Source organism: Ascaphus truei, chromosome 4, assembly GCF_040206685.1.
Source record: "Ascaphus truei isolate aAscTru1 chromosome 4, aAscTru1.hap1, whole genome shotgun sequence".
In the NCBI taxonomy this organism is placed as follows: domain Eukaryota; kingdom Metazoa; phylum Chordata; class Amphibia; order Anura; family Ascaphidae; genus Ascaphus; species Ascaphus truei.
The window spans coordinates 8,447,895-8,473,957 of record NC_134486.1 but is presented as its reverse complement, the minus strand read 5'-3'; the positions used below and the strand labels follow the sequence as shown (position 1 = coordinate 8,473,957).

Genomic DNA, 26,063 nt, shown 5'->3' with positions numbered 1-26,063 from the left:
TGAGAAGGGGGATTAGATATAGTGTCCAGGGGACCCCGGCCTATCATTACCAGGGACCATATTCCTCACCAGGGAGCTATAGTCTGGTCTGCCCTAGTGAAGATAACAATGCAGAACTTTGCTGTGTCCCCTACTGCCCATATCCAAGTACCCTCTGTTCTACCATCAGGTAACCTGTGCACCACCTCTATTGACAATTGCTTAGAGAAAGAGACCCATGGGGAGGTCCTGGCCATGGTGTTCGTGGTTGTAACCAAATTAATTGTGGAGACAGCGGGTATACCCAAGGGATTCTGCCGAGATACCCAGTTAGTTGTATAGAGAGAGAATCAATTGATTCTGCCAAGACCTGTCGGTGGCTGCAGCAGGGTAAAGTGCTGTAATTGCAGTGCCACTAATCGTGGGTGAACAGGGAGTCACAGGCACTCTGAATGAGAATTATCATGTGCATACTGTCAGGATCGCCACCAGGCCCCGCCTCCAGAACGTGTCACACAGCTGTACCTCTGGCGTTCGCAGATTGCTATCTGATGCTTCATCCACGGAGGTATGCTCCCGCCACATTACCACAGCGCCCACTCTCTCTAACAACACGCACGCCCTGCGTCGCGCTCCTCGTGCGCATGCTTGCCGCTCAGCAACGATCACTAGCAGCATCAGCTGTGTTACATCTGCAGCAAATCCAGCACTACCCTATCGGCTGGTGGCTAATATGTGAGGTCATCATCTGCTGGTTCCTGATTGGTGCTTGTGGCAACATCAGAGTTAATCGAGCCTTTAATAAAGGCATTATACCCGGCTGATTAACCCTAATTCGCATTGGGACTGAATGGGTTAAATGTATGTGCACCACACAAAAGTATTTGCCCTGTCCCATTCTTTTTATCCCCATTTTGCAGCCTATTCCCGGTCTGTAATGCTAGGAGTGAATATTGTCATGATAAAAATGCATACAAACTGTAGTGTTGGTTTTTAGACACAAGATGCCGTTGTGAGCGCTAAGCCAAGCGCTGATTGAAGAAGCGTGGCTAGGTATGGGAGGTCTGCTTTGGAGAATGGATATCCATTTCTATCCATTCGACCTCGTAACTGCAAGTCAATTGAGTGTAAGGGGGTCACCCCCGGTTTCCCTGATGTCCCTTTGCTCCCTGTCTTACCCCTGTGGCAGTGGGGTAAGGGGACGGCGACTTCTCCCGGTGGGCGCCGCCATCTTGGTTGTGACGCGAGGTTCGCGCAATGCGCAGAGGTTGGCAAGGGTAGCGGTGGCGATTACAAGTGTGCAGGAGCTCTGGGAGGTTGCGCAGACGCAGTTAAGCATAGCGGCGGCCATTACATATTCGCACAGGCGCAGTAGAGATCGCGCACGCGGTCCCCATAGGAAAGAGGTCCTGAGTGGACTACATCTCCCAGCAGCCTCTGGGGAATGCCCTATGATCCCTGTCACCTGCAGCCAGCCAGCCACTGAGACTTGCAGATTCTCTGCAGCAGGGGATTTGATACATTGTTGTGAAGCACATGAGTCAGTTAGGCTGAGGACTCAGAGGGGGAAAGAAGGGGGGCAGAGAGCTGCAAGCTTCTGCTCTAGGCCAGAAATCCCCAGGCTAGAGTTGAGGTCCTGACTCCCCACTAGAGAGGGTGGGTGTTCATAGGAACAGGCCCTTAGGTAAGGACCCTGTGCCCCTTCAGCTGTGTGCTAGGCAGGGACCTAGTGACAGATCCTGTGCCGTTCCTTTGTGCAGGAAGAGAGAGAGGCCCTGCTGCAGTTCCTAGTGCAGGGACCAGTGATAGAGTCTGCTGCATGTTCCTGTATGCGGTGTTGCTAATACAGAGACTGTCCTTATGGTGGGACGTTCGGCTGGACCCCATCCACGTGGAGGTACAGATCAGCGCTGGACCAAGCGGCGCCGGTAGATCCTTTGCGAAGACACCCAGGTGTAGAGACACCTGGGCAGGTATTTACAACCTTCCACAAGTGCACCAACTTTAACTTGCTCCTCACATGTGACAGGCCTGTTCACACACTTGGGTGGGCTTGGACTCTTTGGACACGGGGTTTCGAAGGGGGTGTAAAGGTATAGCCCAGTTAGGGGCTAAGGAGGTTATAGCCCAGTTAGGGGCAAGGTTATAGTTGCCAGCTAGTGGCAGAGGGTGGTACATATATCTTGTTGTGTATTGCTGATGTATGTGTTAAGTTACATTCTGCATATAGTAAAGACCGTTGCTATTTTACATCTAGTGTATGTGTTCATTTGTATGTGTCCTGCGAGGAAGAACTCCCGCTCTGCTGGGAGCCATCACAGGTGGAGGCGCTGCACCATATAGTAGTAGTAAGAGTAATTTACCCCAGATTCCCCGTGGCGGAAGCTCAGCCCTCCTGGTTGCCAAACAGGTACAGCACCACACTGATAAGTAGTCAGATACACCTACCCACCTCAATCTCACTTAGGGTGGGGGTAAGAGGGCTACATGAATAAGTGACTTGCGGTTACCAACTAAAGTGGTTCTGTCAAAATGTATCCGTTACCTTGTTAGCTCGCGTAGCTTGAAAGGGAGAAAGTCTATTGGCGTGGGAAGTCGGTCAATTGACGTGAGAAGTAGGTAAACTCAGGCTTCCTCTACGGTACCTTTCAATTAAGTGAACTAACTCGGGAACGCAGAGAGCTAGCACACTAATTTTTGGTGTGCAGGTCCAAGTAAATAAACCAAGCACACACATATAAAAAATTACAGTTGTGACACCATCAGAACATAGTGTTTTATTAAAGTATGAAATACTGACAGTTTTTAAAAGTACAAGAAGGTACAGTTTTTCTGTAAGCCCGAGAAAAATCCATTAGTGCAGTGGTTCCCAAACCTTTTCGGTTCAAGGCTCCCAAAGGCAATCAGGATTTTTCCACAGCGCCCAAAGTGAAAAAAAATTGTATATACATACCTAACAGTTGCAGTGCGCAGTTGGTGCGGTTACGGTTAGTGAAAAAAATTAAACGCGAATGTAAAAACCACAAAAACAATGTTGTTATAACTGTACAAATACTATTGAAAGCCCATACTATTGAAAGCTCATACACATTGGTGTACACAGGATTTCCACCAACACACTGATGTAGTGGGGGGAGATAAATGGTACTATAGTAAATAACTATTTATTATTTAAACAACATTATAAGCATGCGATATGAATACCTGCATACCTTTACATCTACATATTTATTTTGTACTGTGTGTTTTTTGCTACTTCTGTAAAATGTACTGGTGGGAGGAAAGGGGGGGGGGGACTCCCATACAAAGCCAGTTCCCAAGCAGGACAAAAAGGGGAGTTATCCACCCTCCTGATTGGATGTGTAGCTGAAATCCTCCCGTCTGGCATGGCGAGCCCCTCACTGCAGGGACTGCAGACAGGCCAGGTCAGGCCCTCTGGTAACTCCGGTCTGTTTGTGCTCCCCTTAATTAATATTCCCTTTGTGCTTCCTTTAATTAATATCCCCTTTGTGCTCCCCTTAATTAGTATTCCCCGTTGTGCTCCCCTTATTAAGTATTCCCCTTTGTGCTCCCCTTAATTAAAATTCCCCTTTGTGCTCCCCTTAATTAATATTCCCGTGTGCTCCCCTTAATTTTCCCTTTGTGATCCCCTTAATATTGCCATTGGGCTCCCCCTTAATATTCCCTTTATGATCCCCTTAATATTCCCTTTGTGCTCCCCTTAATTAATATCCCCTTTGTGTGAGCCAAGCACTGGGACACAGCCCACGCCCCTATGTACACACAGGCAGACAAGTAACAGGTGGTAGAGATATGAAACACGAGTCCAAAGCGAGGGAAGCCCCGGCAATAGCTCACCTCATTCGGTCACTGCAGTGGTGCGGAGCACCATATAAAACAAATTAACTGTCCCCCCAGGTGACGGCCTGGTTCGGTTGCAGCCCTTCGCCATTTTGGTGTCCCACGGAGCCCGTGCTGCATGGTGGGGAGGGATAATTGCGGCGCTCCTCTAGGCAAGCCACGGCCCATCAGGGCGCCGCAGTGCACAGATTGGGAACCACTGCATTAGTGTGTAAATATGCTAGGGGTGAATGAGCTGAGGGTATTTTCCTTCCTGCACTTCAAAGAGCCCCTGCTAAGTTGGAGCCTCTTAGTCTTCTGAAGTCCGGAGTTGAAAAGCCTCAGAGATCCAAAGTGTGAAAATGGCCGGAATGTTGCTGAGTGCCAGATCCCGGTACTCAGCATGAGCCATTCACACTTTGGGCCCAAACTCCAGACTAAGGGTCACCAGTTACGGGGTGTATACCAGGTATGATAAACCGCAAGGGTGTCAAGCTGACACATGCGCTTTGCAAACCGAAAACCCTTTTTTTGGCCGTTTTGCAAACTCCAGGCAAATCAGGGATTGGTGGGTTAAATGTTCCCACGGAGGGGATTGGATGTTCATTCTAGGAATAGTACTGTGATCCCTATAAACATGCCCGCCGAGCTCTCACCTGGGTGATTCATGATGTGACCAAGTTCTATGGAAGATTTCGTTCAAGTACAGCGGTAGCGGATCCAGGATGCAAGGGTTTAACAACATCATAACTAAGGGTTTACCCCTAATTCAGGAATTTTTTAGCCCTGGTGACTCCCGAACGAATTCTAATTAACCAGATCGAAATGCCTTCATTTGGCCAAGATATTAAGTCGGCAACTTGCGTCCTAGCCAAAAGAACTATAAACCAGAGACTTTGTTTTTTCCGCTTTTGCTCAAAGAACAATTTATTTTGTTTCCCCATCCCAGTACGTGTTATATTGTCATGCTGCGCTCACAACAAACAGTACTAGACCGCGGGGCTGAGGTGGGGATGTATATAACCGCCGCCCTACAACCACGGTGCCAGGTCCGGAATGTGAAGTCGGAGTCGTGGAGCTTGGTCGAGGTAGGAGAGTTCAGGGAAGCCGTGGTACTTGCCGTGATCCGGGGTTCACAGAGAAGAATGGTTGTTATCCGAAGATGTGGTCGAGGAGAGGAGAAAGCTGGGGTCCAATAACAAGCCAAAGTCCAGGGGTAGAGAAGAGACAGGTCCAGGTACGAGCAGGGGTCACAACACTAATCAGGCAAGGCGCAGGAACAGGCAAGATCCAGAAAGCAGCGAGCACAGCACAACAGAGTTTATGTTCAGCAAAGTGAAAGTGAAACAGGAAGGCATTTAAATGGGAAAGCACCTATCAGGAAAAAGCAGATGATGACCTCACACATAAGCCACCAGCCGATAGGGCAGTGCAGGATTGGCTGCAGGTGTAACACAGCTGATGATGCTAGTGTTTGTTGCACGCGTACAAGGAGGGCGGCATAGAGTGGGTGCGCCGCCAGAGAGAGTGTGCGCCGTGGTGATACTGCGGGAGCGCGCCTCCGTGGATGAAGCATTGCGCAGCTGTGTGCGCACAGATAGCGGTCTGTGAGTGCTAGAGGTACAGCTGTGTGACGCGTGCTGGGGCAGAGCCTGGCGGCGATCCTGACAGTACCCCCCCCCCTTCAGGGGAGAGCTCCGGATGACCCAGGGTAGGCTTCAGAGGGTATTTGTGATGAAAAGCCCTGACCAATCTGGCAGCATGTACCTGTTTCCGAGGAATCCATTCACGTTGCTCTGGACCAAAACCCCTGCAATGAACGAGGTATTGCAGTTTCCCTCTTGATACTTTGAAGTCGAGGATTGTCTGCACCTCAAACTCCTGTTGACCCTCCACAAGAACAGGCTGAGGTGACACGTCTCGAATGGATAATTGGGGATCCTGGATAAATGGCTTCAAAAGTGAAATGTGAAAGGCGGAAGGAATCTTCATAGTTGCCGGCAGTTTAAGTCGGTAGGTGACAGGATTGAATCTCTCAGTAATGACGAAAGGACCAATGAATCTGTGTGCCAATTTGGGTGAAGAGACTTTGAGACGAATATTCTTCGTAGAAAGCCAGACTTTTTGTCCAGGTGTATAAGATGGAGTCTCCCGACGGTGACGATCGGCTTGTTTCTTTTGCATATTGACGGTGTGTCTCAGGTTCCCCTGAATTTTCTCCCAAGAGTCCTGGAGGCACTGGATTCTGTCCTCGGCGGTGGAAACACCCGAACTGGAGACTGTGGAAGGAAAAGCCGAGGGATGAAATCCGTAATTTGTGAAGAAAGGGGACTGTTGAGTGGATTCATTTCTAAGGTTATTATGTGAAAACTCTGCCCATGGGTGGAGATCAGACCAATTGTCCTGTGAATCCGAGACAAAACAGCGAATGATCTGTTCTAATGACTAATTGGTCATTTCGTTTGCGGGTGGTACCCAGAGGAAAAATGAAGTGAAATGCCCAGACGTTGGCAGAAGGCACTCCAGAATCTGGAGATAAATTGTGAGCCTCCGTCCGAGACTATGACTTGTGGAGTACTGTGGAGTCTGAAAAACTCCTTGACGAAGACCTCTGAGACCTTAGGCGCGCTGGGCAAGCCTTTAAGTGGGATGAAGTGCGCCTGTTTTGAAAAGCGATCCACGAACACCAGTATGGTGTCCATCCCTTTAGATATGGGTAACTCCACGATAAAGTCTATCAAGAGATGCGTCCATGGGCGATCTGGAATTGGCAGTGGTTGAAGAAGGCCTGCCGGCCTATTGCGAGGCGTTTTATTCTGAGCGCATGTGGGACATGAAGCCACAAATTTTTCAATGTCTTTGCGCATGCCTGGCCACAAGAAGGTGTGCTTCAACAAGTTGATCGTTCTCCTGGTGCCAGGATGACCAGAGGTCCTGGAAGCATGACACCATTCCATCAGGGGATGGACATTCTAACTTATGAGGAGAGGCTAGCTATATTGGATTTATTTACATTAGAAAAGAGGCGTCTAAGAGGGGATATGATAACTATATACAAATATATTCAGGGACAATACAAGGAGCTTTCAAAAGAACTATTCATCCCACGGGCAGTACAAAGGACTCGGGCCATCCCTTAAGGTTGGAGGAAAGGAAATTCCACCAGCAACAAAGGAAAGGGTTCTTTACAGTAAGGGCAGTTAAAATGTGGAATTCATTACCCATGGAGACTGTGATGGCAGATACAATAGATTTGTTCAAAAAAAGGTTGGACATCTTTTTAGATGGGAAAGGTATACAGGGATATACCAAATAAGTATACATGGGAAGGATGTTGATCCAGGGATTAATCCGATTGCCAATTCTTGGAGTCAGGAAGGAATTAATTTTTCCCCCTAATGGGGGTTTTTTGTTTGCTTTCCTCTGGATCAATAAGTAAGTATAGATATAGAATAAAGTATCTGTTGTCTGAATTTAGCATAGGTTGAACTTGATGGACGTACGTCTTTTTTCAACCTCATCTACTATGTAACTATGTAACTATGTATGTAACTTTCCTATAGAAGTTGGTGGGAGTTAACAGGCGTCCTTCTGGCACCTTGAGGCCTACAGGGATGTTACGTTGAGCCCTGGTAATGTGTGGTAAGGCGTCAAAGGTGTTGGCAGACAAAATACATGTGGGAGGAAGTATAGTCTGTTGACGATCATCTGCTCTGTCCACCACCAGGAATTGTCTGGATAGTGCACGTCTTTTACGTTTTTGGAGCCAGGAATATATGATATAACAAAGTTAAAACGGGTGAAAAATAGGGACCACTGTGCTTGTCGTGACCCCAAGCGACGCGCACCTTCAATGTAGAGTAGATTCTTGTGGTCAGTCAGGATAGTACCCTCTAAAAAGTGTCGCCATTCTTCTAAGGCCATCTTTATTGCGAGAAGTTTGCAGTTTCCTACATCGTAGTTTCTCTCTGCAGAAAAAAAATTTTTGGAAAAAAACGCACATGGATGCAGGCGGGCCTGAGGGTTTTTCCTCTGAGACAGTATTGCCCCAACTCCTACGTCGGAGACGTCCACTTCCAGCATGAAAGGTAACCCTGGATATGGGTGTACCAAGATGGGAGCAGAAGAAAAAGTATTGTTTAAGTTTTCAAACGCTGTGGTGGCTTCGGGAGACCGGTGTGTTGGATCCGCCCCATTTTGGGTTAAAGCCGTAATAGGTGCCACTATAGAGGAGAAGTTTTGAATAAACCGCCGATAGTAATTTGCAAACCCAAGAAATCTTTGGACGGCTTTAAGAGATAACGGACACGGCCAGTCCGTAACTGCTTTGACTTTGTCGAGGGTCCATGGCGAGTCCGGTGTCTGAAATAATGTAACCGAGGAAGGAGGTTGAAGACTGGTGAAAGTTGCATTTCTCCAGTTTGGCAAAGAGCTTATTCTCCCGTAGCCTTTGAAGAACTTGTTTCACATGTACTGGATGTTCCTGATTGTTTTTGGAGTAGATCAAAATGGCATCCAGGTACACGATTACATGTTGGCCTAGCAGGTCCCTGAAGATTTCGTTAACGAAGTCTTGAAATATAGCTGGAGCATTGCAGAGACAAAACGGCATCACAAGGTACTCGTAGTGCCCATCGCGAGTATTGAAGGCCGTCTTCCACTCATCTCCCTGACGAATCCTTACCAAGTTGTAGGCCCCTCGTAGATCCAACTTGGTAAAAATGTTTGCGCCCTGTAGCCTATCAAACAGTTCGGAGATTAACGGAAGAGGATAACAATTCTTTACGGTAATCTTGTTGAGATCGCGATAGTCTGTACAACGACGGAGCGATCCATCCTTCTTTTTGTACAAAAAAGAAGCCTGCGCCAGCAGGTGAGGAAGATTTTCGATTAAAACCCCTCTGAAGATTCTCCTGAATGTAGTCTTTCATAGCTTTAGTCTCAGGCAGAGACAGTGGATAGGAGCAACCTCTAGGCGGAATGGCAAGTTCTTCAAAGGCTATGGGAGAATAAGCTCTTTGCCAAACTGGAGAAATGCAACTTTCACCAGTCTTCAACCTCCTTCCTCGGTTACATTATTTCAAATAAAGTCCAAAGATTTCTTGGGTTTGCAAATTACTATCGGCGGTTTATTCAAAGCTTCTCCTCTATAGTGGCACCTATTAAGGCTTTAACCCAAAATGGGGCGGATCCAACACACCGGTCTCCCGAAGCCACCACAGCGTTTTAATTTCATGGTAATCTGATTGCGTGGTGATAAATGACTTAATTGGTTCACATAAGTTAAAGACTCACATCAAACATATGTGAGTCTTCCAAAATGACACATTAGTGACATCATTGGCACCTCAAATAAGGGAAAGCTGGCATCCAATGGGGCTGGCATCCAAACTGGCATCCAATGGGGCTGGCATCCAAGCTGGCATCCAATGAGGAGGCAGTACCCATGGATAATTTGAGGGAAACACCCTCTTTTTTGGAACACAGGGGGTGTATGAGTTCATGGGAAACCAGGAATCCATTTCACCCCCTGGCAGTTCCAAGCACCTCTGGCAAACCCAAAAACAAAAGACGCATGTCAGAGGGCGACGAGGGGGCAGAGCACGGAAAAACAAGAAAATTAAATTAGAACCTAAAAATATTTTTAATCTCAGTTGTAAGACTCTTACTGAGTCTCAAAAAGGAGTAATCCGTAAGGGCCTAACTTTTGCCCCAACTATTGGCCCTAGTAAATTCGGTTTATATTTGGATGCTCATAGATTTTTAAGATCACTGACTCTTAAGAGGTTTTTTATAAATAAGGATGTTGAAACCAGGAATTGGAATAAAACAAAAAATCCTAATGTTGAAGATGTTTCTATTATGAACACAGATACAATGGATTTTGTACACTCTAAATTCAAACCAAAATCCCATTTCTTTCCCAAATTTGCCAAAGGCAACCATTTGGAAGTTTTTTTCCAATTAGTCATTAAGGATTTGGAAGCCCTTTCTGTTAATAACCATAAAAAGCACCATTCCAATTTAACGAAACTTGAAAAACTAGCATTAGAGGAACTCTCAGCAGATAACACTATCGTAATAAAGCCAGCAGACAAGGGGGGGGGGAGTCGTAATAATGAGTCACGACTATTACATGTTGGAAGCTAATAACATACTGGGAGATACAAACACTTATCAAAAACTTGTGTCCAACCCCACTTCTGTTTATAAAAGGGAACTACAGACTCTACTGGGGGAGGGTAGAGAACGGGGAATACTGGAGGAACATGAATTACAGTTCCTAAATATGGAGGACCCAGTGTTCCCCGTTTTCTACTTTCTACCAAAGATTCATAAGAATCTCACACATCCTCCAGGACGGCCTATAATATCTGGCATTGTGTCTCTGACGGCCAACCTGTCAGAGTTTGTAGATAGTTACCTGCAAGGAATGGTTAAAAAACAGAAATCCTATCTAAAGGATACAAATGATGTTATTCTAATGTTAAGGGACATTGAATGGCAGGACAACTTCATTCTAGTAACAACAGATGTAACGGCTCTGTATACATCCATCAAACATAACGATGGGTGCAGAGCCGTTAGATATTTTCTGGAAAAGGAAGGGATTTTTCCAAATGTACAAATTGATTTCCTGGTTGACTGCATTATGTTTATTCTCAGTAAGAACTTCTTTTGGTTCGATGATGTCTTTTACTTGCAACTCTGTGGGACCGCCATGGGGACCAAATTTGCGCCCAGCTACGCCAATCTATTGATGGCCATGTGGGAAAATCAGCACATATGGGGCCTCATGCAGTAAGCGTTGATAAGGGAATTATCACCATTTTATAGCCAAAATTGGGTTTGAGATTCAGTAAGCGCCGATAAGTGCTTGATTTCGCCAGGTTTCGGAGCCGATTATTTTGTTATGGCCAGTCGGCTGCCGATAAGCCTGTTTTCGCCACTTATCGCCACTTTTTTAAATCGGCTGGATTCAACAAAAAAAAACAGCTTATCGGGCCTGATCGGCACTACGAAATTGAGATGTTATGGCCAATTTCTCCCGCCAACTAAAGTTGGCAGTTTGGAGGGGAGAACGATCGCTAAGGCTGCCGCAACGGCACTTAGAAAAAAAAAACTTCTGTACATCAATGGAGTCAATGGAGCGGGGACGTATAACAGTATAGTACTGTTTACGTTTCATTGCTCACAATACAAACGTCATTTGCATTACAGTGTGGGGGCATTCCCTGCATTGTGTCACAGCTGACGTGTATTATTTGCATAACATTATACTTTTACATGTTTGCAGCATTTGCGGGTCACATTACTCATCATGTGATGATGTGCCAAGGGAAAATACTATACTCAACTCTTAAAGGAGAACCTCACATCATATCACACATTTTAATGAACTGAGCGACAATTATTTACATGATGTTACACATGTCACACATGTCACACATACACAGTATATTCATCTTCCTTTACATTACACAATGCTAGTAATGTGTCACGCATCTTTAAACGTTCATGTACATCTGTATTCTCATGTTTACATATACTTTTGGGTCCTCCCTATTTTCATGACGTCACTTATTGGACGCTCAATCACATTGCATGTTTACATTGTAACCGTAGCATTACAAGCACTTCAACCTAACTTATACACACATGTACAGTAATTCAGCATTGGGACACCTTGTTAACTCATTCTATACCAACTATCCTCCTTACAGAAATGCATGCATATGCACACGACTATTCATTGTTGTCAACATGTCACAATAACATGCCTAATTACACGTTACACAAAACTTTTCCCACGTCAATCTCAGCCTTTTTGCCTAATTACATGACTGACTGTTGCGTTCACAAGTGTTACATGCATTGCACATGCAACTATTTATTTGCAAGCAATGTTTCTACAAAGGTTCACGTCACATCATTGCCAAATGTCATCATTCCCTGCAGAATACACACAACAAATACTTATAACAAGAACTGCACACAGCTTGCCACAGAAGTACTTTATTATGTTAATGTAACACCTTGCATTTTACTATGTCACCTGACATCATCACATACCTATTTAAAGGACGCCCATTACCTGATCATTCACAGCTACTCATTTCAAAATGTTGAGATTGTTTAGGAGACGGAGGAACATTCTTTTCTATGACATGCTTGATGATGAAGACAATCATATAGGGCAAGGGAGGGACACACCGAGGGACAGTGACAGTGACAGGGACAGTCACGCGGATACGACAGAGACAGGGAGAGGGACAGGAGATCAGAGGAGAAGACAGAGGAGACAAGTTGTGCCTCGTCCGCGTCTGTACAGGGAGAGAACCCTGTTAGATGGGATGAGTGAGGAGATTGTAAGTCGCTATCGTTTGAGTTCAGCAGCAATCTTAGCTCTTTATCAGGAGATAAGGGGAGATTTAGATTTTTTCACAGCCAGAGGTCGTGCAGTCCCTGGGCTTGTTAAAATGCTGTGCTCATTACATTATCTTGCTTCCGCGTCATACCAGACAACTGTGGGCATAGTGGGCGGGATCTCGCAATCTACATTCTCGCGGGCCTTGACCCAGTTTCTCTATGCACTCAATAGACGCGCTAGGAATTATATTAATTTTCCTACAGAGGCGACAGAGTGGCTGGAAGTCAGGACTGGCTTTTATAATATAGCAGGGATACCATGTGTGCTGGGTGCAATCGATTGCACACATGTTGCTTTGATTGCACCTAGTCAGAGTGAGCATGTGTACCGCAATCGTAAGCACTACCATTCACTCAATGTACAGGTGGTATGTGATGCGACGATGAGGATAATGCATGTGGTACCCAAATTCCCTGGTTCCAGTCATGATTCCTCCATCCTGAGGAACTCTTCAGTCTTCCATGCGTTCGAAGAGGGACATTTTGAACATGGTTGGCTGCTGGGTGAGTACACATTTACATGTTCTAACACAAAACACATTTTTATTTAGGAATGTTGGCATTGTACAATTTGATCACTAATGTCAGCTTATGTGTGCTCCATTCATTATAGGTGACTCAGGATACGGAATTAGGCCGTGGCTCTTGACTCCGGTGCTAAACCCTCAAACTGAAGCAGAGGAGAGGTACAATGCAGCCCATATATCTACAAGATCTGTTATAGAGAGGACATTTGGCCTACTCAAGACCAGATTTAGGTGTCTGGACAGAACTGGTGGGGCTCTTCTATACAAGCCTCAAAAAGTGTCTGATATTATCCTTGCCTGTTGCATTTTGCACAATGTTGCACTCAGGCAAAATGTACAGTCAGACCTAGCTGAGCCTGTGGTAGACGAGCATCCCACCCATGTAGCTGCTGAAAATGAACAAACAGCCAGTGGTGGCCAGACACGCCAGAATCTCATCAATTCATTTTTTTCTTGTAAGTAAAAACATATATGTTCCAAGTTCTACTTTTATACTTACATTATGTTATCTTAACAATAATGTTTTTTTATATACCCTTCTGGTAGGACACAGATGAATATGGGTTGCACACCTTTCTTCTCTCTGCTGTGTGCACAAAGGGATGTGGCACCGGTATGTTATTGTTGCACAGGTTATATAATCCCTCTTCAATTTTACTTTAGTTGTGTGTATGTGAATACAACTGGGGTAACAAAGCACTAATATTTTAGCATTGTGTTGTTCCTTATGCTAACACAATACACATATTATGCCCATACTCATTCATGCTTCTAGTATGCTTACATACAATGTTATTGGTGCAGTGTAACATGTACATCCATATGATGTGTACACCAGCCTGATTTACATTTTGAATGTCATGAAATATACATGGTGTTGCACATTTAACACCAAATACACACTTTGCTGTGTTGTTTACGGTACTGAAGATGGCATGTCAATGTTTGCAATTTATATATTGTTCCTTTGCATTATAGGTATATCTCCAGTATGACTGATCATGGTATGTATATTTGCTGACATCTCTCATAAGATGTGCCTACATCAATCTTCCTATAATTATTTGTAGTAAAAACCCAACATATTGGTTTAAACACAAATGTTACATATATGTACTTTCTGTATCATGTATATGCATTTAGCTACTCTTGAGCTTTCATGTGCATTGTATTAGAAAATGATTACTCATATTTCATCACATTTTATGTATGTTTCCTTATAAATTCCATTAATGTAATATAGAGGTGTTTGGAGACAAGGGGATAACTGTAGTTATTTCTTTACTTACGGGAGATCATTCATCACGGATGAAATTGACTGATCATAAAACTCCATGCATGAATGCCTGCAATCACAACAATGCGTACTACATCTTATATTTAGCAATGTTGGTGTTTTGTAATGCTAGGAATTAATAGTCAACATTAATTTAAATTTGTGACATGTGTATGTATAAGTCACACGTGTGTGGATGTGTCCTACATGTACCAAGTGTTAAACTGTTAACAGAGAAGACAAATTTGTCGCTAATGTTACTGTCATTTAGCATTTATAATTTACCAATATGACAATGTTGGTAATATTTTTGCAATATAAATCACGTCACTTCATCATTATCATGATGATAATTATCAAGTATTCTCACAATTGTAACGTCAATCACGTGCACATTAGCATAGACACACTTTTTAAGACAACTGTTTGTGTCTGTATCAATTTGTGTAGGATCCATGTATAACACCGACAAATGATAACACCAGCTTTATTATGGTAGCTTATATCATCATATTGACTATACTATGTATTTTTATAACGTTTAATAAACACAGTAAACTATAGTTAGTTAGGTTAATGAAATATACACAGAAACGTACTTCATTACATGATGTTGATGTCATATTCAGAACTTCATGCATTGTAGGGGACCACAACATCTGGCCAATAACATTATTTGCTACAGTCCCAAACCATTTTATCAACATACCCATGTAACAAGAGATTTTTAACAATAAATGGCTAGTTGGTTGTAAGTGTCCTTTACATTGGGAGAAGGAGTGGCTCAGTGAGTAAGGACACACACTGGCACTGAGAGTTTGAAGCAGGGGAGTCTGGTTCAATTCCCGGTGTCGGCTCCTTGTGACCTTGGGCAAGTCACTTTATCTCCCTGTGCCTCAGGCGCCAAAAAATAAATTGTAAGTTCCACGGGCCAGGGACCTCAGCCTGAAAAATGTGTCTGTAAAGCGCTGTGTACAACTAGCAGCGCTATACATGAACATGCTCATATTATAATTATTATTATTCTTATTATTATTGTTACATAGTTTCGACAGTCATACGTTCCATTACACAATAGAATACACAAATGTGTTAGCAGAGTGGGAATGGTTGTTATATATAAAACACACCATGCCATAAAATGATAGTAGTCATTAAAGAACACTCAATAAAAATTCATGAGGCACTATTTTGCAACATCATTATGTTAATTAAGTGCTTATGCAATATAGGCATAAGGGTATCACATTTTTAATTGTTTGTTAATAAGCGCTGCAAGCAATATAAAATTAGTTCCATATGTAGTATAGTAGTCGGTGACTCCTCCTCACAATCATCTCATATAAAGGTAGACTCTTCTGAAATCATACATTGATCCGATTGTATCTTCCCCGACATCTCTGAAATACAGCAAACACATGATGGTCAAATATGGCACCTTACTATATATGTATCCGTGACAACGCATTACACAGCTCTATATGATTGTGTACATACACACGTCACTCACTTATATGTTAGAAGTACAAGTGTACATCAGTATGTAATGTTTCTTTAAATTTGTAGCAGGCATAACTATGTATATGATGTGAACGTTGCCTGTATACTGAAAAATGTGCGCGCACATCTTAGTGTGCGCACGCACTTCACGCTTGGCTGCACTAACTGTTAGCGCATGCGCAAAACAAAGCGTACGTTGTGCGTTCAATACATCTTGAAAATACCATTAAACATAAAATCTTTATTTCAAATACAATGAATACGAAACTACATTCGTTCTAAACGAGTACATCTGTATTCTTTTTAAACAGACGTGTTTGGACAGAAAGGACGGCCGATAACACAATGCGCAAATGCAATACGTGTGACGTCATGTTAAACCAGCGTGAAACGCACGCTAACACTCCTCCCACTCAATTAACATTCAGCTAACGCCCAGTTGGCGCCTACAAACACTGAGCCGCACACATGACACACTGCAGTTACCGTTACTATAACAAAACATGACAGCCAATAGGCTTTGAGGCGCGCACGTCGCTTGGGGGCGGGACTTACATCCGTAATCCTTTTTAAGGACGCCTTGGCCCATGACAAGGGTCCCACGTCATACGTGGTGGACCCGCTTTTAAATGTTGCATGATAACAAAACAGGTATGTGTTAGAGTTATGTTAAAATGTTGCTAATATGGTTAAAGGGATAGGAAAGTACGTATATTTATTCCGTCAGCAATGTGTACTACTCTTTCAGGTTCTACTATATTGTATTCGGCAACAATTTCTTTGTGATCGCTACATGTTATGCAGTCTGCAATGTTACGCTGTATCCACGCATTGAAAGGGAAAATGGTGGTTAAAAAAACAAAAACAAAAAAAAACATTTAAACGCACAGTCAACGCATAACGGTTGTTATATTTACCATTCTTCTAGAATTAACTGTTCGTCTGGCTGCAACTGGTCGCTCCAGAAATGCAAGGCATTTTCATCCACGCTTGACCCACCCGCTGAATCCAGTATGACACACATCTCCTCCATGAAGCGCTCATAGGAATCGCCACTGCTTTCTTCAAACAATTGGTCGGGAGGTAGGTTCATTTCTTCTGGTTCCCATTCCAATGCATTTTCAGCTGAAAGGCTTGGTACATAATCATAGTACTTTTGTTGTTGTACAATGTGGGTTTCAGGAATGGAGGGTACAGATATTGCAGCAGGTATCGATTCACACGGAACAGTAGTAGCGGATCCATTGCTATTGGCATTAGGAATAAATATGCCTTTCACAACAATATATGTGCCCTCTTTCAGGGTAAAATGCTTTTCCTTTGCAATCTTCCAGAAACCATAGGTGTGTTCTAGCTTATCCTGCACACGTTCAAAAAAGTCATTAGTTGATAAAGTGAATCTTATTGAGGAATTAAAATTCCGCGCATGCCTACGGTCTTGGTAATAAGGATATTTAGCTCGAATCAAATCATAGATTTGGCGTGTGCTTGCTTTGTGTCCGCGACTGTTTAAAATTGCTTCTGAAACCATGTACTTATAACCTAAGAGGGGATTCATATTGTTAACGAATTCATCAGCCATGTCAGAGTAGCACAAAAGATGTATGCAGTTCTGTCTTCTTTGCTCATCAAAATGATTCTGCTCAATGGCTAACAAATTCCTGTGTTTCGTTTTCAAGGTCAACAAAAGTAACTACTTTTACTCCTTATTTCAAACGCCAATTGGATGTGTCCTTTTAATTGGTTTAAGTTTTGTGGTTAGTGATAGGCGAATGTGGGAAAAACATGTATCATTTTTTTATCTCGTTTGTGAAAACATTCCTACACTTATTTCAGTAACATTGAGTTTTCTAGAAAAATAACAAAGAGCACTGTGTGAAAATAGTGCTTAGACAGCCATATCAGTAAATACACACACCTGCAAAATGAAATGTTTTTTTCCCACATACATTTCTGTGTGTATTTGAAATTCTGGTTAACTACCTGTCTGCATGAGTTTAAATACGTGTGTATCTATATATATATAAATATATCTCTCTCATAAAAAAATATATATATATATATAAAGTGTATATTGTACTATATGTATAGTGTGTGTGTGTGTGTGTATATATATATATAATGTATCTTTTTTTTTTTTTTTTTATATTGCAGGAGTACACACAACATATTGATGGCAGTAAGTAGGCCTTGTATGAAACCTATTTAAATGGTGATAAACATGAGTGAATTAAGTAATAAACATTTGTTTGCACCCAATAATGTTAGAGGCTCACACTTAGTATAGTTGTCAAACATTAGGCCTGTATTATTAAAATAGTGTGTTTTCACAAGGAAGCATGAAGTGTATGTTTTTTGTAAATACATCTATACCAGTTTAGATAGTACTATATATACACACACACACACACACACACACAGACACACACACAGTGTGTGTCTGTGTGTGTGTGTGTGCGCATATATCAATACATACTACATATATATTAGTATCAATTCAGAGATGTTCTTGAAACAAGAACACATAAATGATTAAAGGACAACATTACAATGGCCACCAAAGGTAAGTAATATTTAACACAAAATCCTGCTGTACACGTACAAGAAAGATGTTTGCAGTTAAATAGGTGCTTTTATAATTGCATGAAAATAATATGCACATGCAATGATTACATCAATTAACACACCCAAATGCAATGTTTTGCTGCAAAGTCAATGGCAGCTTCTCTAAACTTAGCAACTGGCTCCTGGTGGACCATTACTGAACAGACGATTAAAACATAAATATTTATAACACTATTCATTAATTAGGAGTGTTAACATTTCCAAAACTTCACGTGTACAAGAACATACTTGAAAGTTTGGAAACAACACAGTCTTCAGCATACATACAATAGTAATTAGATAATCTGAAGTCAACAAAACAAGGCCAAAGACATATTTTCTGAATTATAACATTTATTTTTTTTGTTCCTTTTGCGAGCGAGTAACAGGCCTGCTTGTTGTCTCTTGAATTTTCCTTTTTCTTTTGCCACCAACTTTAGGCACAACAGAGCCACTTTGAGTGGCCTCTGGCACTTCACGGGCAGGGCTTGTGGCCAGTGACTCACCTACAGGGCTTTTGGGCAGTGACTGTTCACCTACGGGGCTTGTGGCCAGTGACTCACCTACAGGGCTTGTGGCCAGTGACTCACCTACAGGGCTTTTGGGCAGTGATTCACCTACAGGGCTTTTGGGCAGTGATTCACCTACAGGGCTTTTGGGCAGCGATTCACCTACAGGGCTTTTGGCCAGTGACTCACCTACAGGGCTTTTGGGTAGTGACTGTTCACGGACAGGGCTTGTGCCCACTGACACATGTGAGCAAGTTGGTAGACACTGCACAAGTGATGGTTGGTCTGTTTCATGTGTGTCTTGTTTTGTTTTTGTCGCCTCCTTTGTAGGTGTCTGCTGCTGAATTTGTACAGATGGCAGCGGTAGGATGTCATCAGGAACCTGCACAGCAATGTCTGCTACTTGACCGGTAACATTTGGGCCTGGTGAATGAATATCAGATGAATGTGGTGAAAACTGACCTGCATGAACAGATCCTGGCTGGGAGGTGTTGAATTGTGGTACATTAGTCATTCTCCAGTAATTAGCTTGTGTTTGCTGAACAACTAATGCTTCGAATGAGGTGTTGATTTTTTGCAACTGTTTAGGCACTTTAATGAAGACTCTGTGGAGATGTGCCAATTGTGAAACTGTTTCTTCCTGCAGTGCAATCATCCTTTCCAGCACTGTCATCAGGTCAGAATGGCGACGATTTTCTGCTTCCACAATTTTTCCCTCAGAAGCTACAATTGCATCATATGTGGTATTTGCTGGACGTTTTGGCGGTAAAACAGTTTCAATTGGAACCTCTTCATGGTCACTTGCTTGTATTTGTGTGTCTATGGCGGCGGCGGCGGCGGCATCATCATCATCATCATCATCAAAATCCTCTTCATCATGTTCTACAAATAAATGTACACATTATTAAATGGCATGTTAATCTCTGCTGTGTTACTATGTAATTGTACTGTGTCATAAGTAACAACTAACATGTTTCCATACGTTTTATAACCTCACATTAAAAACTACCTTGACTTAAGAATAATGTTTGGACTCAGTATGAAATATGAGTGAATGAAAACTTGCTGTAAACTCACAACTCCTACATGATAGTTAACATCACTAACACAATACAAGTTGCCTTACACTTCATTTTCACTGACACTAAGTAATCCTATTTAAAGAAGATGTGCAAAACAAATAATGAACATGACAACATAACATATAGAAGAGCACATATTATATGGCCACCAACTGATACACTCACCTTCTAGGTGTGTTGAGCTGGCTGACCCAGGTGAAGACACTTGTTCAGTCTCAGGTGACACATGTCCTTCAGGGGCAACTATATATAACAATAACATAAGTTTTACATTTACATGTGTAAATATTGAACAAACAGTTATTGTATGTTCTGTATTTATGAGTACCTAACAGCATCATTTCCTTAACCCAAAATGTGTGTGTGAAAGTGAACATAAATAGTTGTAATAACAATGTACATGCCTGTGTACTTAGAACTTTTGAGTTCCCTAACATAAAACATACTATGTTCCTGCAGTAATGCGTGAGGATAAATAGATAAAATTTGTACATAAAAATCATATGTTGTGTAGTGATATCAGTATCATAATGTACATAACTATCATGAGATGACCATTCACAATGGTTATCATGAAGGTGGTCATATTGCAAAAAGTGTTGTTTTTGGTAGAGGATATGTGTGGTACATTAATATAAGATGTGGCACACATGAATGTGGCTGTGACTAAACAAGACAACACATGCAGTGTGTGATAATGTGTCGTTGATAGTAGTAGTTCAACTATAGATATGAGTGAACTAATGTGTGACGTACGGTTTGATAAGTAATGAGTTGTTGGGGCATTTAGTAGCTAAAGTGAAGCTTTCAAATGAGTGTGATTAACTTCAGTTGTGCTAGTCAGGTTGTAAGAACGGTATTCCCTTCCCCAAAAAGCCTAATCAGCCACACCTTTCAATTACTTGAAACAGGTGAAAATGGTGTGAACTAAGTTGACCCTAAAATGAGGCTGTTGAAGTGTATGCTGTGATGAGATATTAATTGCAGCTGCTTTAACACAATGGTAGATGAGCTAAATAGTCGTGTGCAGTTTTTAAGTTATGAAAACAATGACATAAAATATGATACGTGTGCCTCATTATGCTGTCTGTATATGACTTAAAGCAAAAATGGACCTTTTCATAAACAACTATAGATGTGTTAGTGCAAGTGATGTTTGTAGGCCGTTGCATGCAATATATTTGATGCATGCTTAAAATAGGCAGTAATGTCATGTTTGTCGGGGTAAAATAAATAAAATACACAATAATATTATACATATTTCTGTTCTGTACCTGTAGCTAGTAATAATTTCTCATTAACATGTGTTACACATGTGTACTACCCTGTTGTTCCCCATCTTCGCCCACCATCAATTGCTTCCACTGCAGCAATGCATTTTGGGAATTCACATGTAAATGAGCACGCAATGGCACGTGCTATATTAGTTACTGCTTTTAGTAGGACTACAACATATATGTCTATTTTGAGATATATATATATATACAGAATCAGACATATACATATATAGATGCAGGTATGCTTATATTGTGAAGACAGTATAAAAAGCAGTGTAACTATGCAAAATAACTGTAAGCAACGACACGCCTAGTACAGTAATATTTCTCACCTGGTGGAAATTGTGAGGGGTAAATTCCTATATCACGGTCACCAGGTAAGCCTTCCACGACGACGGGAAGTAATTTTGCCCGAAGCAGCTCCTCCAATGGACTTAATATGAGACGTTGTGGTGTCGGCCCACCTCCAGTGCCAGTAGCATGCACGCGTTGGTGTTGTATTTTCTTTTTCAATTTGGACCTAATATCATCAAATCTCTTGTGACAATTCCGCTTGTCCCTCACATGATTCCCACACGCATTGACACCAATGACTATTGTGTCCCACATTTCTTTTCTGCTTGCTGAACTTGTCCACCCTTGAAAAACATATAAAATATATGAGGTAAATGAATAATAATAGAAGCACCAGTTTCCTACACTGCTAGCTGTTCCAAGAGATAGCAAACATGCTGTTTTATGTGTAATATGTGAAGCACATGAGCATTCACTACTAAACCTATACATGTAAGCAAGGTTGCATTCATATTGTATGCAGTTATGGCAAATTGACCGCCTGTGTTTAGTTGTCCTTGTAAGGCATGATAAAAAGCTGTGTTTCCAGACTAATTAACATAGAAAGATATTGTGAACCCATATTTGCATATGAACAAAACTCAGATGACCTAGGATCACATGTATTTGAATAATAAATGTAAAGGTACACTTACCTAGTAAATGTCCATATATACTGTCATAGTGCTCCAGAATGCCAGTGACAAGAGCTGTATTTTCCTGGTCATTGAAGCGAGGATTACGTGGCTTCTCCACACGTTTCTTCCGAGCAGGTTTAGGGTCAGAGCTTGGCTGGTGCTGACTGGACTCTCCTTCTTCCAATGGAAGAGCCTCCAAAAGCTGCCCACCAGCAAGCACGCCACCACCATCCACCCCATCAGCAACTGCGCCACCAGCAGCACTCCCAGCACCAGCACTCCCACTCCTAGCCCCAGCACTCCCACTCCTAGCACCAGCACTCCCACTCCTAGCACCAGCACTCACACTCCTAGCACCAGCACTCCCAGCACCAGCACTCCCACTCCCAGCAACAGCACTCCCACTCCCAGCAACAGCACTCCCACTCCCAGCAACACCACTCGCAGCACCAGCACTCCCACTCCCTGCAACACCACTCTCACTCTCAGCAACATCACTCCCCTGAACAGTACGTTCACTCCGACGCGTACTCGCACGAGTAGCACTCCCACTCCCACCAGCATCACTCTTCCCACGCTTTGCGGGCATACTTCCAGCACTCACAAAAAACAGACAAGAAATGTACAGCCAATCACACGAAACACTTCCACATATAAAACAAGACAAAGATGTAAACAAAACAACAATGGACAAAGCTCACCCAATACACAACAAGTCTCTCAGTCAATATGCAAATGTTCAAACAGCCAGCTCTGTGCGTCTCTCTCTCTCTCACTCCCAACAACACAGAGAATGATTAGCAGTACACGTTGCCTTTAAATATGGCGCGCAATCCAATACATGCTTGTTTCACCTGATTCAGCAAGATTTGTGATTGGGCAACCTAACAGCACCGCGCCACGCACGCCGATACACCTGTGTGTGATCGGCTAATCATCGTGAGAGTGGGCGGATTTGTTTTCGGGTTGATTTTGAATGTATTCGGCACTTACTGCATACGGAGAGGAAAAATCGCCAATAACATGACTAATCGGTAAGATTGCCGATTTCACATAATCGACGCTTACTGCATGAGGCCCATGGTCTTGGACGGGGCTGGACGCAAATTTGGTCACATGGCGGAGGTTCATAGATGACATCATCTTTGTGTGGAAGGGCACTGTGGCTGATTTGGATTTGTTTCTTCTATATTTAGATGCAAACGAATTTAATCTAAAGTTCACATCTACAGTCAGTCATACTACTATTAACTTCCTAGACCTTTGCATTTATGTGGAAGATGGCACTATTAAAACCAAAAATTATTTTAAGGAGGTGGACGCAAATAATTATATCCTACAGTCCAGTTGCCACCACAATAAGTGGATCAATAACATCCCATACGGGCAGTACCGCAGACTCAAGCGCAACTGCACCGATAACCATGTATTTGAGGAACAGTCCACAGTTCTATCAAAAAGGTTTAGGGAGAGACACTATAATAAAAATATAGTAGACCAAGCATTGGCTAGAACAAAAAGTACCCCTAGAGAATCCATGCTTACATCTGCCCCTAAAACATCCATTGATGATGGCACTATAAAAGTGCCATTCATCACGCAATACAATAAGGATGCAAACAGAATTAATAAAATCCTCAATAATCATTGGCCGATACTTAAAAATTACCCAGTTTTGGGAGAGCATTTGGCTGATAAAGTCAAAATGGTATATAGGAGAGCTCCAAATATTAAAAATTATTTATCTCCAAGTGCCCTAATAAATACTCCTACAAAAAAGCACACGTGGCTGGATCCACCCAAAGGATTTTATGGATGTAGAATGTGCACTGCCTGCCAGCATAGTTCAAAAACACCACACAGTTTCAAATCTAATACGACACAAAAATCTTATAATATTAAGCAACATTTGAACTGTAGATCTAGTTTTGTTATCTACCTTGCAGAATGCGAGTGCGGCTTACAGTATATTGGTAAGACCACACGTCCGCTTAGAACGCGCATACTAGAACACCTGGGAAACATAAAACGTAAAATAACAACACACAGCGTGTCAACCCATTTTTTATTGCAACACAGCTCGAATCCTGCAAGCTTTTCATTTAAAGCTATCGAACAAGTTTTGCCCCATTGGAGGGGGGGGCAATAGAGATTTAAATTTAATAAAAAGGGAATCATTTTGGATGTTCGAGCTCAAAACCATTCACCCTCAGGGTTTAAACATAGAGTTCGATATCAAACCCTTTCTGTGACCCTAACCTGTTTTTCTTCTTTCTTAATAGATTTGCTGCTGTAATACCAATACTAAGTTAGCTGCATTAGCCTAGTTCATTTAGGGGTTAATTGCACATCTTGCTGTAAATAGCTAGTTTATCCATTTTTATCTATTTTTATCTATTTTTATACTATATGATATTTTAAATATATACATGTTATAATGTTTGAATTAAAATTATGTGTCATTTTGGAAGACTCACGTATGTTTGATGTGAGTCTTTAACTTATGTGAACAAATTAAGTCATTTATCACCACGCAATCAGATTACCATGAAATTAGCATACTTAATGTATAGCCAATGGAACTCTAGCGTAGCGTATAAATAGCCTCTCAGCACTTGTCAGATTACACTCCTGATGAAACCGCAATACAGAGAAACGCGTAGAGTGATGCTGATGAGTGAGGATCACTACAGGATCGGAGTCCCCCAGAGCAGATGACGTCACTTCCGGTTTCCGGTTTGGGTGAGACGTACCGGTGACACGCACGCCGAGGCGGAGAGGGGACTGAGACAGCTTCATTGCGCACAAGATCCGATCTGTGTGATCTAAACGCTTGTTTTGTTTTAACACATTGTGAGTGCATTGTATTATCACTTACCTTTTTAATAGAATTTTATACAGTCTGCACTATGTCCGTTTCTATGTTATTTACCGAAGGTCTTCAGCACTTATAAATTCATTCAGACCTACCCACAATCTGGCCAGATGGGCTGTCCCTGAAAAGATACCTTTATGGGAACATCACTCACCATACACTTGTGAGTACCTAGCACACTGCACCTTGAATATTTATTCAAAATATTACCACAATATTGCACCATCAGAAAATTTCTTCTGTTTTACATGGTTTTGCGCTTCCCGATGATCTTCAACCCTATATCTCACCAAACGAAAGACTGGTTCTTCCCAGTTGCATAGGTTCGTCTAGCGTTGGTGCTGCGGAAGACACGGGTCCTGCTGGATGAAAGGTAGAAGGTTGTACTCCTTGTTGGCATCTGCCACTCTCCATTCCTCTCCTGAAGGCGCAGATCATGCGGATGCAAAGAGCCAGGTCTTCAAGTCCTCAGGGACGGTCCTGGGACACCAACTTGTCTTTGAGATGCTTGGGTAATCCCTGACAGAATACTGCCGACAGGGCCTTGTCGTTCCAGCCAGTCTCAGAGGCCACGGTCCGGAACTCCAGCACGTAGCGGGCCATGGTACGGTCTCCATGAGAAATGTTGAGACGGGTAGAAGCAGCATTTACCTTGCGACCAGGTGTGTCGAACACTCTCTGGAACTCAGCGGTGAAGAGATTGATATCGGAGGTCAGGTCTGGTCGTTGCTCCCAGATTGGAGAGACCAAGGCCAGGGCGTCGTCTGTCAGAAGGGAAATGATGTATGCCACTTTCGAGCGTTGGGAGAAAAAATGAGAAGGGAGCAGTTCGAACTGTATTGATCATTGGTTCAGGAATCCCCGACAACCCAAAGAATCCCCAGCATAGCGGTTAGGGGTAGGTAATCGTGGTTCAAAAGTCGAGGCCACTGGAGTGGAAATAGGTATAAATTCTGCAGGGTTAGTAGTAGTGGCAGAAAGAAACCTGACCCTGTCAGATAGGGCGAGGACCCTGAGACACCCGCGGGCATACCTTTGGAGACCCCATTTGGGCCCACGGTGACCGGCGGGGACAACTTGGTGGACCAGAGCGCCTGGCGAGGACCACCCGTAGGCCTCCAGACCTTGTGTGAACCCCTTTGTTGGGCCACTGTGGAGCCCGCAGACACCCACCAGGACAACTGGGGACTCCC

General features: G+C 42.8%; 1 protein-coding gene across 1 annotated transcript; it reads right to left on the bottom strand.

The window, feature by feature from the left end:
* Positions 1-8,110: 8,110 nt before the first annotated feature.
* Positions 8,111-25,270, bottom strand: LOC142491880 (uncharacterized). Its single transcript, XM_075594701.1, has 5 exons — positions 25,161-25,270; positions 21,357-21,457; positions 19,913-19,990; positions 18,663-19,547; positions 8,111-8,403 (listed from the first exon to the last, which is right to left on the bottom strand). The coding sequence occupies exons 1-5, from the start codon at positions 25,268-25,270 to the stop codon at positions 8,111-8,113; spliced, it is 1,467 nt and encodes a 488-aa protein (XP_075450816.1).
* Between the last annotated feature and the right edge of the window lie 793 nt (positions 25,271-26,063).